The sequence below is a fragment of the Halichoeres trimaculatus genome, unplaced genomic scaffold (assembly GCF_033239565.1).
Source record: "Halichoeres trimaculatus isolate MK-OKI-2021-1 unplaced genomic scaffold, fHalTri1.1 fHalTri1_scaffold_13, whole genome shotgun sequence".
NCBI lineage: Eukaryota > Metazoa > Chordata > Actinopteri > Labriformes > Labridae > Halichoeres > Halichoeres trimaculatus.
In genome coordinates, this window is record NW_027437191.1 from 22,070,168 (window position 1) to 22,084,924 (window position 14,757).

At 39.4% G+C, this 14,757-nt stretch overlaps 1 protein-coding gene across 2 annotated transcripts in view; it reads right to left on the minus strand.

Moving 5' to 3' along the window:
* The window catches only part of LOC141801765 (regulator of G-protein signaling 6-like), a 111,754-nt gene that overhangs the window by 17,888 nt on the left and 79,109 nt on the right, over positions 1 to 14,757 (minus strand). For both annotated transcript variants that reach the window (XM_074685013.1, XM_074685012.1), the window contains exons 3-8: positions 9,540 to 9,636; positions 6,620 to 6,670; positions 5,570 to 5,676; positions 3,091 to 3,142; positions 867 to 931; positions 548 to 624 (exon numbers count right to left, since the gene is read on the minus strand). In XM_074685013.1, the coding sequence (XP_074541114.1) occupies positions 548 to 624; positions 867 to 931; positions 3,091 to 3,142; positions 5,570 to 5,676; positions 6,620 to 6,670; positions 9,540 to 9,636 (449 nt within the window). The remainder of the gene's footprint in view (positions 1 to 547; positions 625 to 866; positions 932 to 3,090; positions 3,143 to 5,569; positions 5,677 to 6,619; positions 6,671 to 9,539; positions 9,637 to 14,757) is intronic.

Consider the following 14,757-nt stretch of genomic DNA (forward strand, 5'->3'; position numbering starts at 1 on the left):
GCTATGAGAGCCTGGAAACAATGCTGCTGTGCTTGATTTATTGGCTTTTTGGACCAAAACATGTTGCTACCATTTCATGAAGACATCAATGATCCATATCAAAATGCAGAAAAGGAGCATAATATGGGACCTTTAAAGGTGCTGTGATGACTATCTGTCTGGCATTGATTGCAGTGACACCTGTGGTCAGAAATAGTAGTGATTTTCTGGGAGGGCATTTATCTTTTTTTTTTTTTTATCCCCTTTCTGCCTCCATTTTTAATCTGTTTCTGAAGCTTCCTGTCAAAAAGACATTGATTTAAAACTCATTGTCCTCTGGAAACAAACATCAGAGGAGCCTACAGGGCCTGATAACACGTGCAGTGCTGTGATATGGAAATTCCATTACAGGAGGGTTAATAGACCCTGTCAGAAACATTCATGGCTCACGATAGGAGAGGTCAAATTGAGATTATACTGCATTGTTTATCTCGTTCTTCAGGTGTGAACAACAGCACTGCACTGGTGTAATGTCACGTGTTGCTGTGGTAGCAGAGCGTGCACTTACTTGACCTGAGCCTCAGCCTGCATGTAGATAAACTCCCACTTCCTGGCAAAAGCTCTCTGCAGCCTGGCCAGGTTCTCCTGTTCAAGACCAATAATAAAGACATGTTGTTACCAGGGAGCAAAATAAGAGTTACAGTAACTGAATGCTAAAACACTTTGACTCTGCTCTAAGATCTAATTTAGATCTCATGTTATCACACACACTCACACACATACACACACAAATGTGACCTTTTAGAGGCTGTTTTTCTGCCCTGCAGCCTGACACACAGATCAATACTGAGAAGTAATATAGCTCGGGGGAAGAGTCCCAAACTCACCGCCTCATAATCTGCCAGCTCCAGTCTGGTCTTATTCTGCATGGTCCGTTTGCACAGGTAGATAGCTGAGAGAAGTGACAGAGGGGGTCGAAAAATGTGGATTTATCAGTACACACACTCCTCTACTTCCTCCGCTATTCATTCATTCACGCACGCATCATCCCACATCGCCCGTGTTCCTGCCTCAAACCTCTTCAACTTTCATAACATGAGGGTAAAATGTCTTTCACAAGCAGCCTCTTGTATGCTCTGATGCTTTCTGATTAGGAGGTGGAGACGCTGTGACAGGATAAAGGACAGGAAGTGGAACGGTGACTGACTAATCCTATCGATGAGTTCTCTCGGGAGCTGAGGGAACATGCACATGTGGAGCTCACGGCTCACTGGAAGTTAAGAGGTTTGATTTCTTCAGGTGTGATGAGTAATGTGTTCCAACAGCCAGGTCACAACTTAGAAACCAAGGGCTTTTGAAGGCAATCAGAGTATGTAGAGGGCGAATACTGAGTATTACTACATCATTATACACAGCTGTTATCACCCAGCTGTTAAATACTTGATTCTGATTGGTCAAAGCCATTTGGTTGACATTGGTCAGCAAAGGTGGTGCAACGAAGTATGCTGTTTATGATTCCATCTCTTCTTGCATACCAGGGTTGTGGTACTCAAGCCCAGGACACAAGTCCACAAAGGTAGGACTTGTGCTCTGATGACTTTGTTGGTTTTTATTTATTATTTTTTCTGCTCTAAGTCTCTAATAACAGATCAGTTTTAAGGCTACAGTGAGCATGTTTGTTTGTTTACCTGCATACTTGGTTCACAAGCCAACAGTGTATGGCAAGGTGTCAAAGGAGATGCCACTGGTTGTGCAGTTTGCTTAAAAGATAGTGTGGCTAACTCGGCTAAATGCAGAGCAACATGTTGGCTATGTCAAAAAAAGGGCACGACGTCTAAGTTTAACAGGATGCACCCAGAGAAGTGAGTAGATGGAGATGCTCATGTTACTTAGACTGCTGATAATGTTGTTGTGGGCTAGTTGCTAAATAAAGACAGCGTTAGCCTCTGAAGTTACTTAAACAATGGTTCCACGTTTTACTTCACAAACGAGCATCTATAATTAGGAAAGTGAGGTAAAATTTAATGAATGAATTCTGACTACAGGTGTGTTCTGTTTTTTAGGAATATTCTGGTAAGTTGGATGAAGTGTGATATAATTAAACATTTACCTACAGTCCATGCACCACAGTCAGTCCAGGTTAACACAACAGCAGCATTCCTTATCCTGAACTCAATCTTGGCCTCATTCATCATAACATACCAAAAGTTAAGAAACGTAAAGTGAGATCCTTGAAGTTTCACCAGGTGGGTTTCCTGGGGAAGATTTTAGGACTTAAGCTCAGGTACTGGGGACTCAACCTAGAATTGAACTTAAATGCAGGGGAGTTAACGCCCTTTCGATTCAGATGATTTTTTTTTGGTGACTCAGACTTCAGCTCTGGTGACTTGACTACAACACTACTGCTTACAGTGCTCCCAAAGGTAACTTTACTTCAGCATAGATAACTTCAGATAGAACCCTGTTGCTGTTGTTATTGCATCAGCCAACCCACTGGAGATTTCTGCAGAATTCTGGGTATTTAAGACTAGAGCTGGACCTGCTATTAGATTCTATTACGATCTTTGGGGTGCCGATTCAATTTGAATTGCAAATCTTTGATATTTACAATTTTTGCTATTTAAGTTTGCTTTTCTAACACCAGACCATGTGAAAAAGTTAAATGATGATGATAATAATGTCCACAGACTATACCAGGAGCCATATTTTCTCTCAAACAACGACAAAGAGCCACTGCAAGTTGGCAGAGGTTTTTGAAGATGCTGTGTCTTCCCTATCAAAATATTCCTCAACATCTATACTGTCCAGGCTGACAGGGGATCTTGCATGTCATACTTGTGGCTGTTTACATTCCTCTCTGCAAACCGGACGTAATGTTCTTGGTATTGTCATATCCTGACTGCGGACAGGGGACCTAAGGTTTTATTTTACATTCTATTTGTGCTTTTCATCTATATTCTTACTTGGTTGTGTAGAAGGACGACTATAATAACTGAATGTCCTCTGGGATAAATAGAGTTTTTCTGATTCAGATCCTGAATAGTTGATCAGTCCCCAGCAGAATAAAGAAGTGGAGAGTATGATGCAATCTTCCTCTTAAAAAAGACTTACCGTAGTCAGTGTTTTCAGGCTCCCAACAGTTGGACGGCCAGAAATACGGTGCCTGGTGGAAACAAAGTAAAAAGAGAGAGGCAAAAGTTGACTGGGTTACAAGAAGTAGCTGAAGAGTTAAAACGTGTCCTTTCAAACTTTCCGCAGTATACATTGAGTGACGACCGTGCCCTTTACTAAATAGTTGTTTTCCCTCTGAGCTGCAGCAGTGCACAAGATTGCTTTGCACCACAAAGTAAGCAATCAAAATATTTTTATTATCAGGACCGAACAGATTCAGAACAGCTGACTCCTAAAACTTTTCCACCAGTGAGAGGCATCCTGGGGTGCTGCAGAGGCGTGGGAGTGCTGCAGCGACACAATAAACAAGAAGCAATGAAAGCTGCAAACAAACAATGGGAGGAAGCAGAATGATAAAACCAGCAGGCGGAGAACAGACGCTGACAGGAGAGCTGTTTGACAGAACTGAATGACAGCTTCAGGACCAAATTTCTGTGTCAATATGAAGCGGTTTGTAATTCCCTTTCTCTTCCCCTTCTTTTCTTCTCCCTGCCTGGAAAGTGAGATGCTAATGAACAGTGATTATCTAAAGGCTTCCTCCTCTTGTCTTCTCCCTCCACTCTGAAGGAGGATGACCAAGGTCAGATCACAGCAATGTGCACGTCCGTCTGCTTTAATTAAACTGCTCCTCCAGCTCAGCAGAGACTCAGCCCTCTGACAAGCTTCAGTGAAGAGGATGAAGAAAGAAGATGCTGCACAAAGATCTCTCTAATCCCGTCCTGCTGTTCCCTACAGAGGAATCTGAAAACATTGTTTCCCCTTTTTAATTAGGAAATTCAGGATAAAACAGCTGAACATAATTAATCTGTGACTCCAACACTGCTGTCTTATCTGTGGACGGTGAAGGAGGAGGAAAATGTCAGCAGGATTTTCTTTCCTTCTCTTCCCTGATGAGTGAACTACTCCACAACACAATGTCTCTCTTTTGGTCGTCGCCCACTCAGAGAGCCCAGACCAGCGTCCTTCGCTCACTTGATGAATATTTGAACACGTCACCATTCATTTTTAATAGGGTCACAGGATCCCAGCATAGTACAAAGAAGCTGCAGACACTGGACAGGCCCTTTTTTGTCATCCAGATCAAGATTGGTGTGTTGTAATTCCATAACAGAAGAAGTAATCTTCAGCAGCTGATTGGGGTCTTTATGAGGGTATAAACGCCCACACAATCAGATTAACCTGCGCGGCTTTTTCACTGTCTCCCACACTAATGCAGGATGAAGAGGGGATTAGTCTGAGCCTGGGTCGACTTCTAAAGTCGGGTGGCAATGTGCATGAGGAATAAAAAGGTAATCATTAAAGACCTATGATTAAATAATCTAACCCTTTAAAGCAAGGGGGACTTTTTGAGGGTTTTCAGGTTTTTATGAGCTATGGTCTTAAACTTCTGATCAGTTGATGAACAAACAATTTTGTCTTAAAATGTTTTTTCAATAAATTGTTCACTCATTTTCTTTTTTAATTTTTTTTTCACTCCTGTTGCTTCATTTTGCATTTTGAAACTGCTTGAAGCCTTTTGAACACCCAACAGTGCAACAAGTGATTTCTTTCAATTTTTGAACTGGTCTTATTTTTTTATTTATTTTTTCCCTGTGATTTCTGTAAAAATCAGTCACTCAGTGTGGTCAGACGCCCTTGGTCCATCATCACAGACTGATGATATCAAAGCTCACCTGTCCCCCTGGTGTCTCTTGATACTAGATGATCAGTGGTCAGTGTTACATGCAGCATAAACGTCAGCAAACTGCTTCTTTGACCTGCTCGTAAAACAAATTATGATCCAAAGTCGTTCATCCCCTTTGCAATCAGATTACTGATACTTCTTTACGATCTTTTTATCTCAGTGCTGCATATCTTTTATCTATCTTTTACCTTATTTATTTATCTAATGAAACTTTGTATTCAGTCTGGCTGACTTTTAATCGCGCCCAATGTCATCATCTCTTTAAATCGAATTTATGTTCTTTACTTTTTAACTCCTTGTGTAGTTTTTATTGCTGCTTGTATGTCAAGTTCTTTATGTTTGTGTTTGTGTTTTGGTTGTGTATGAGCTTCTCCACAAGAATGCCTTATGTGGGATTAATCAAGTTATCGGAATCTGAATCTGAGGAGCATATTCTCCACTAGGGGGCAATATGGTGAAAATATGTCAGGATGGTAGTAGGATCTGGATTTTATCAGGGTTGGTTTTCATATTTTAAGACTTTTTTGACCTGCAAACAACATTTTTATCACTCAAACATATCCCTAGATAACAGAGTTTGCACAGTTCTCTGTTTGTTGTCTGACAAAACAAAGGAAAACTATTTTTTCAATCTAACAAGCAAGCAGAACAAGACCCTTAACATAAACCCTTCAATATAGCCTCTCCCCTCGTAGCCTGCCTTTCCTTTGTTTATAACAGGGTGCTCTGACTCACCTGAAAGCGGTAGAAAGTGCCGTCATCCTTAAGAGAGAGGACGTGATCTGAGATGGGGAAGAAGTACCCCTGAGCTGCGATGAGACTCCCGATGTGCATGGCCTCCGCTGTGAAAGGAACAGAACCAAGTGTACAGATCAGTAAGTTCCCCTGCACTCCACATAGCATCTGTCAGGTATTAACTCAGGATGGAATTAACTCAGAGCCACCAGTAGCGGAATAATGTACCAGGAGTAGGCACTTGAGGAAAAATGATTTGAGGACAAGATGTCATTGAAACACAAAGGAACAGCTGTGCAAGGGAAAAACCTTCAGAATGTTGTGATTTGAGTCACATTTTTATGGCATCTTAGGTGAATTATTACCTACAGTCACATTTTACCATGTTTTAAAATGATTGAAGTGTTAGAGAACTGTGCTGATATTATTTTTTTTGGAGCAAACAAACAAAAAAACAACTGTTGATTTTATATTTAGCCCATTTCATTTCTGAAGCACTTTGCTATTACATGTCAGCATGTCAATATTTCCCTCCAAGTAAAGGTCATGACGGATATTTATATCCAGATAACCTGCTGTCTTGAAGGATCATGAAGTTTGAAAAGTTTGGCTGCAGATGCACATGACTCAGTTTCTGACTCAGTGTCCAGGCTGTGGGCTCATGTACCAACAATAAACTCTGCTCTCCCACCATCCTGCTTCAGGTCAGGTCAACAGAACAACACATTCACAGCAAAATATCCAGTATCTCTATTTCAAAAAAGCAAAAACAGAATGCTACTGTTACATGCAAACATCAATATTCCAATTTTTTCTCCATTCAGTATTACTCTTACAAAACTTGATCCTCCCAGCACCTTTAATTGAAATATTGATGTTTGTTTCTTCATGATTAAGGCCAATTAGGTTCTGAATCTAGGAAGAACCACCTTTAGAGGACATTTGACTTCCACATTTAATACGACTCGATATGACTATCATCTCTTTTATGTGGTTGTTGAAAGGGAATGGTTGCCTTTAAAAAGTCATAAAATTCGGCACAAATCTTACCTGGATCCTCGATGGAAAGGTTCTTCATGAGCCACTGTACAATATCTGAGCCTGGAACAGATAGAGTGAGAAGTAGAAAAATATATTTAAGACTGGAAGATATTATGTGTACATATATATATATATATATATATATATATATATATATATATATATATATATATATATATATATATATATATATATATATATATATATATATATATATATATATATGTCTTTAATTTCTTATCCACACATCAAGCTTAAGTTTGAAAACTTTTTCCTTACCTTAAACTTTAAACCATAAAAAAGTTAGATGATTAATAAAACTTCCAAGAAATACAAGTTCAGGATGAAGTGTTTTGTGGGTTGAAAACAATCTAAGCTTGTAGATTTATTGAGGCAAACTCTGTTTTTGTCTTATTTTCTCATCCTATTGTCTTTAAAAGAACCTGCTGTTAACATTTTTGCAACATAAAACGCCCTCCTGCTCCTGGCACTTGGGAGAGTTTTATTTACAGACATGATTTCATGTGAATTGAATTATAAACAAGCTAAAAAGATTATTTTCTAAGCACTGGAGATTTGGTATCATCTCCTCTGCTTTTCCTCCTTTGCTTTCTTGGAGTCCCGGGGGAGGGGGCGTTTAATCCTTCATCATTCATTAGTTTCCTGGCCCTCGGCACTCAGCTGCAAGCATGTGAGCTGCTGCTCTGCACATCCTCCCGCGCTGTAGTAATTGTGTTTATTGACACACTCTGCTTATGGCATATTGGGGTAATGCATTTTCCGTAAGTGCGAGGACCGAGGAAAGGGAGAAGAATGCTAATGGCCCTTTTTCTTTTCCATCATTTGTTTGGGGCGTGTCAGAGCCTCCCACTGTGGCGCCAGCCTGTGAAAAGGACTTGTATTATCAATCCATGCAGCTACAGCCTGCAGGCAAGATGGCCATCCTCCACCTGTCAGGTATGAGTAGGTAATAATGTTTTTATTTTTCCTTTTCAAATGTTTATGTTGAAACTTTGACAGAGTGAGGCTCTCACACACCTCCAGCTACAGCTTCACTGCTACAGTCGGAGGCTGATTGCCTTTGCTCCAGGGCACCTTGACAGTAGGAGGAGGGCAGCATTACTCATTCTGTTTCCACTCTCACATTTTCTTTTTCAAACACTTAATAATATGTTGTCCTCCCATTTCCCCTTCAGCTATTCAGAAACTCTCCAGTGATCAACTGCAGAGGTAACAGAGCGTCAGCCTCTGCAGAACTCGAATCAAATACAGTTACAACACAAATTATGTTTTTGGGTGAGAGGGTCTTGTTTCTGCATCCATACTTGTTTAGGTCAAGCTCTTCTCTTTTCACATCAAATAAATGCGTTTTCTGATAGTCTGTGGGGATTATTTTTCTTAAAATAGACAAAATTTGACAAGACACACAGTAACAAATGGTTTAACAGGCCGTGATTTCTCAGACCTCTCCTTCATAAGTGCAAAATAAAACTATTTCCGGTTTCTCTTTCACAGTCACTCCTTCCCATTACTTCCATTTGAACACTTTAAAAGCTATAACAGAACTTTCAGGTGAAGAAGAAAGAAATGAACCTGATCTCGGACTTTTCTTAGCAGACGAACAACAGAGTTGCACTTTTTTTCACAACACCTAAAATCTGTTTTGTTGATAAAGAAAGGACTGTTAATATCAAGCTACTGACAACTTAAAGCCCTGTTTGCTTACATGTTACATTCACCCATTTACACCATGTTTATAAACTGCTTTATAGCTTTGCATGTAATCCTAATCTCTAGTCCTAACTGTGACCATACACTGTAAAATTTTACATCTGTTTAACTATATTATTTCACAATAAATATTGTATTAGTTCACAGGCATTGTTAGTAATTCTATAGACATTTTATCTGTACAGTTACAGCATAAAGCTTTAGTTTTACTGTAGTTAAATGTAAATATGTACAGCAAGTGACTTTAAAAGTTTACAGGGGAACACTGTGAAGTATTAACAGTAAATTACTTTAAATTTTCTGCGAAATCAGTGAAGCCAATAATTAACTGTAAATATATAGCTAAATACTTAACTTTGTAACCTTAACCACTAATCCTGACCACAACCCTACACAGTAAAATTGTACTATATTGCACTGAATTTACATTGTATCACTGTAGTACTGTACAGTAGTAGCTTTTACTTTACTTTTAAGGACATGGCAACCAAAGGCAGAGTATAAACCTGTGGTTTAGCCGTACTTAACTGAAAAATAAATACAGTAAGTGACTGTAAAAATACTGTAAAATATTAACAAATGTTACTGTATAATTTTCTATGAAATCAATGCAACAAGGAGACAGCTACTTATCTTAACCCCGATCCTTTCCCTATCCATATCCTAAGAGTAGTTCTATGGGTATGTCAGCTATGAAGTTTCGGTGTAAAGTTGTGGTTCTGCTGTAATCAGCTGTAAAATATGTACAGTAAGTTCCTATAAAAAGTGTAAAGTAAATGACTGTGAAACTGTTGTGGAAGTAAAGCAACTAGTGGTCCGTAATAAGCTGTAAATTTAAAGCCAAAATGTTAGTGAAACCCTGATCCTAACCACTAATTCAAGCCCTGACTGCTAAACCTAAACCAAACCATTAATCCTAACCCTGATACCTAACCATAACCACTAATCCTTACCCCTTGACCTCTAATCTTAACCCTGACCTCTAACACCATGCACACACCAATGAAACGGCCACCAGGGGAGCGCTTTGGATGTACTGCACCTAAAAAACAGCTGTTTCATTAGACAAGTTAGGAATGGTACTGTGTTTTTGCGGGAGTTGTGATGATGACGATGATGTTGATGTTGATGATGATGATAATGGTGATAATGATGATGAAAAAATAACTCAGAGCCAGACACTGATGTCTTTGCTTACCTGTGACCACACTGGGGATTTTGGTCATGAAACTTTTGACCGTTCTAATAGGAACACCCTCTGTCTCATCCTGGATGCGAGTGACGATGTCTTCAATCTGCAGAAGAAGAAACAAAAGTCAGTTTGCATGTCTTGATTATAAAACAAGCTCGCAAACAGTTTTAAGTGCAAGTCTGGATACTGACTGAGGTGAAAGCCTTTGATTTAAGCACCACATTAGGACCAACAGGACAGAACTAGCTTTTTGCCTCTTGTCACAGGTGAACAGATATCAAATAAACTCTTTTATCACCCATGTTAATAAGATCAGAGTCTGATCTAATGGTCTGATTGTTGATGTTGACACCCCCTTGCTGCACAGATGCTTTTTGTTTGCGTCAGAGAGTGGGATGTGAGAAGTTTGGTCGCTTTGGAGACAGCTCAAGCAAAACTACCACCCAGCTCAGCAGCTATATATAAACTCACAGTCTAATCCTGAAAGAGAGAGGCAGCTACATATGTTTTATTTTTACACCTGATCTATGAAGCCAGCACATAAAAGAAGAGCTGAGAACATAACAGCATTACTTAGCGCAGACTTCCAGCACTGACATCAACACTTTTACCTTCATTTATCAATCTTCTGTGGAGCACATGGCGTTTCCTTGTACTGTGTGAACTAGCTCTGACCCTTTTAGCTTCCTGTGTGTATTTATAATATGTGAGCCAGAGTACAATTCCAGCGGGCACCCACGCTAGGTCAGAGCTTACATGACTACTTCCATGAGAGATTCATGCAGACTTCAATGCACAGTGCTTGAAATTGACAGAACATGCTATTAATGCTATGCTGCACAGATCTCTAAAGATCTCTTTTCAAATTCTTTAAAGAAGAAAAACGTGAAATTTTGATGCAACAGTTTTGCCTTACTGCTGTAATCATTGTACAAGTAAGTGATGCAATGTGCTCTTAATGTAATCTTATCATCTTATGAGCCAGAAAACACTGCAGACTATCCAACGTACCGGCTCTGCATTTGATTCATGGTTATTTACAGTGCAGGACATGCAGTATATCTACTCAGTTAGAAACACTTTTCAGCTGCTATGCATAACCAATGACTTCCCATGCTGCCTGAATGAACACTGTTCTTCAGTATTCAAACAGCAGCAGGTGTAAAAGTTTGGATCACTTCTGTTAAACAGACTAGTTCTGCTGGTTGCAGAATGAGAGCTCCAGCCTTGGTCTGTTCTGCTAGCTGAGAGCATTGCTAAAGGACACAATAGCAGCTAGTTTTGACAAAAGGGAAGTTCAAAAAGCGCCCTGCCTTCAGCGCCCCATAAAAGATGTTCCCAGTCAGCCCGAAGATTCAATCTGACAAGCCTTCTGCTGTTCTTCCCTCGCCATCAGTCTGCTGTCACCCTGTCCCCCTCTCTGGTTGAGAGAAACAGATCCTGGCTGTCTGCCATGAGGAAGGGTGGAGGCAGCTTCAGAATCAATATAATAATGTGATTCTAACAAGAAGTTGATGGCGTGTGGAGACAGATGGCCAAATGACTTTAGTGGCTTCAACCATTGCGAGCGATTTATTCCTGCCTCAGCGATCAAAACTGGTGTTCACAACCGTATTTACGAGCCACCCTGATGCCATTATTTGGGGTTAAGATAAAAAGATCTCCTGTAGTTCTGAGAATAAACAACAAAAAGTGTTTTCTAATAGAAAAAAGCAGGAAAAGTTAATAACAGTTGGCGCTTCCTGAGATAAGTGTTTTAAAGCTGTCATTAAAAGCTGTTTGGAGGTTTTTTGGAGGAAATTAACCCTGATGTTTCAAAATGATCTGCAAAGTGAAACTGAGTCAACAGAAATGAGAGATTTTTAATGAACAGTCATTTTTAACACTCACCACTGCAACAGGGTAGGTGCTAGACAGTAATGTGCCTACTGTGGAGAATTCACATGGCACAATGTTGCCTTTTCTATTGAAGAGAAAAAAACAGCCAAGTTGATGTCAACTTTTCAATAAAAGATTTCTTTAGGAAGTTAAGTTAAAAGTTTAGATATACTGATTGGCCAAGGGGGGCACAAATATTTACCCAAACCAAAAGTTCCAGAATTTCAAAGAATTTTTAAAATATGGAGTTGTTATTCATAATAGCCTGAATTACTGTACTACAACTATGAAATAATGCTACAAAATCTATACAAAAATCAAAACAACCTAAAATAATTTGCTAAACTTAAAGAGGTATTCTGCTTTTCCTTATTTTAAACATATAAAGCATCAATACTAGATGTTTAGACTGTGTGCTGATTTTCAAACCTCTGCATACTCATACTGAATCTGACTGTGAACTGATCAAAATGGCCCAGTCTAAAAATGGCAAAATCTTTACCAGATCTTCATGATACTGATTAAGTCATCACATAAGGATCTCCAAACCTCTTCATGATACATAAGAGGGGTAGGCCCAAAACACTAAAGTCTACCCAAAGCTCTACCCCTTGACAGGCCTTCAGAGGTCTGGCCAATCAGAGCGAAGTGGGGCTCCTTGAAGAGACAGCAGCTAAAATGAAGCATCTCAGACAGAGGCTGAAATAAGGGTTTTCTAAAACACCAGGGCGGGAAAAAACTTCTGATGTATAAACTTTTTTAAGCTATAAAACACATGTAGATACTGTAAAGGTACCAAGGAAACAATATGAAGCACAGGTTTTCAACAGGTGGCCCCTGGGGGTCTGATGGGGTAGCGCAGGGGGTTTGTGGAATTTTTGGTTGATCGAGCAATTGTTTTGTATCTTTAAGCAATCATTCCCAAATATTTCAATTTTCACCTAAGTCATTGCATTTGAACACCCATCAATGGATATACGGGGCCAGAGATGTTATCTTTCAGGCAGAAACAGACACATTCAGCAACACAGCAGCTCTCTCAAACTGTAAAAAGGTTCACTCAGTATTCACTTCTAACTCCTCAAGACAGAGAAAAACTTGCCTCCATTGCTTCTCTGCTAATCACACAGTTTCATATAACGCACGGTTTAATACAACCTAGGGCACAGGCCCTAGGTTGCCTAAAACTATTGTGTTGATAAAACTATTGATAAAACTGATTGTGATAAAACTATTGTGTTGTATTCTGTTTAACACTTCACAAGAATTTGAGCACACTTTAAATGTTCTTACATAAGAATTTAACAAATGTTAAATACAAAATTGAAATCATGAAGTTACAAGTGCGGGAATGTGTCTTGCAAGTGCATCATAGCTTGCAATCATTTCCATTTAGCGGTGTTATCAAGGCAATCAAACCAAGTTCCAGTCATTTTTTCCAACACACTTTAACAAAGAAGTGTAAATTTATTGCCAGAGATGGCTGAAGCTCCAGCAATATGCACCCTTTGCTGTTAAAGTGTGGTATGTTAGGACATCAAGTGCACAGTCTTTTTGAGACAAAACACAAAAACAGTCTTAGCAAAGTATGCAGAAAAGGGCCACACAATCAAAACTCTGTGTACTGTTAAAAAACAGGTAACAGAAGGAGGTCCTACTATTTCTCATTGCGTAGCTAAGGAAAATCATTCAAGGAGACTTTCCTATGGACTTTATGAAAAAGTAAGTATTGGCACTTTGGGTATGAGTCTGTTTTAAAGTGGCTTGAGTGGTTGAAAATGTTGCCTACCCCTGGTTTAATATGGCACACTCAGTTAGGGGGTCCTTGAAAACGGGGTGTGAAAAATGTTGAAGACCTCTGGTGTTAAGCCTAAAAAGCACAATATCCCCTCTTTAGGCTTTAAGGACACTTTTCACTTTGCAGCCATTTTGGCGCCCCCTGTGGACAAAGCAGTACCTCTTATTTCTTGCTGCTCTTGTATTGGCATTGAATATTCTCTGATACAACTGACCTGAGTGTGACTGTGAAGTCTTGGTTTACGACAGGTAAAAGTTTTTACTTTCATGAAATGTAAAACAAATCAAACAAAACAAAAAAACTGTGCTGGGAGCGGTTTTTCACCCCTTAGTGACTTCTACTCAGCTGCAGGGATTTGAAACAACTCCACATAAACAGTCTCTGGGCTGATGGTCTTGTTTACTTTGGTGGGGTATGCAGAGACATCCAACTGGATTTCAGTTTGTCTCATAACTGAATAAAAACTTTAAAGTTGTAGAAATTCAAAGTTAAAGGAGGCACTATCTCCTGCTCTGCATCAAAACACTCTTTAGACTCACATGAACAGGTAGGCACTCACTCTCAGAGTCAAACCAGGAACCTTTAACTCCCAGAGCTTTCTTATTACCTGATGGAGGCTTGTTGCGGGGGAGCTAAATGAAATCACATAAGTAGAGCATAATTCACTTATGAAAAACACAAGTGAATTAAAGGCAGTGGGTTCTTGTGTTTATGTCTCTCTACTACTTGTACTTTCATTAGCTGCATGATAATGTGTTTAATTCTGTGCCTGCTTTATTACTCCACATGTGAGGGCCCCACAGCAAGTGAGGTACTACTCTCTTTAAAAAATAACTTCCTCATATATCTGTGCTCATTAATCTCTTTCTTTGAGCTTTAGTGAATAATGTTGAGCTTTAATACCAGTCTCATCTTGTTTTAATAATTCATATAGAAAAATATGAACTTATAAAAGGCTTTATGAGCTTTTGGTGTTTTAGTTTCCAGACCCTCACACAGTTTATAAGAGAGTATCAAAAGTATGAAAGGTTATGCATTATTCATGGGTGATATTATACAACATGGTCCTGGTGTTATTCCATATAGACCTATAAAAGCACAAGGACAGTGACACATACATTTAAAGAGCGAACATTTCACTGGCACCATAATAAAGATGGTGGGCTCATAATGTTCTTTATTGGAAGTCTTTTGAAATGCATTTTGAAAACATTTCATAAAGTGTTATTATCTCATATCTGAAAATGTAATTTTGAGAGAAACCCAGACGAGACTTCTGCTCTCAGATGTCAGAGAATATAAATAAAAGATAACAAAAGTACAGTCACAGAGATATGAAATATACCAGAGAGGAGAAAATAGTCATGTTATGAAATGCAAAGAGCAGAGTTATCTATGGTGTGACCCCTGGCAGTGTAATCTTTAAACTCTGATCGTCTCCACAGACAGCAGCAGCTCAGGGATTCAGACTCTGCAGGAGAGGAGAGGTGCTCTGCTAAAATCAGAGCCTGGTCTTAGAGGGAACAGTTACCTTAGATGGCACTGTAC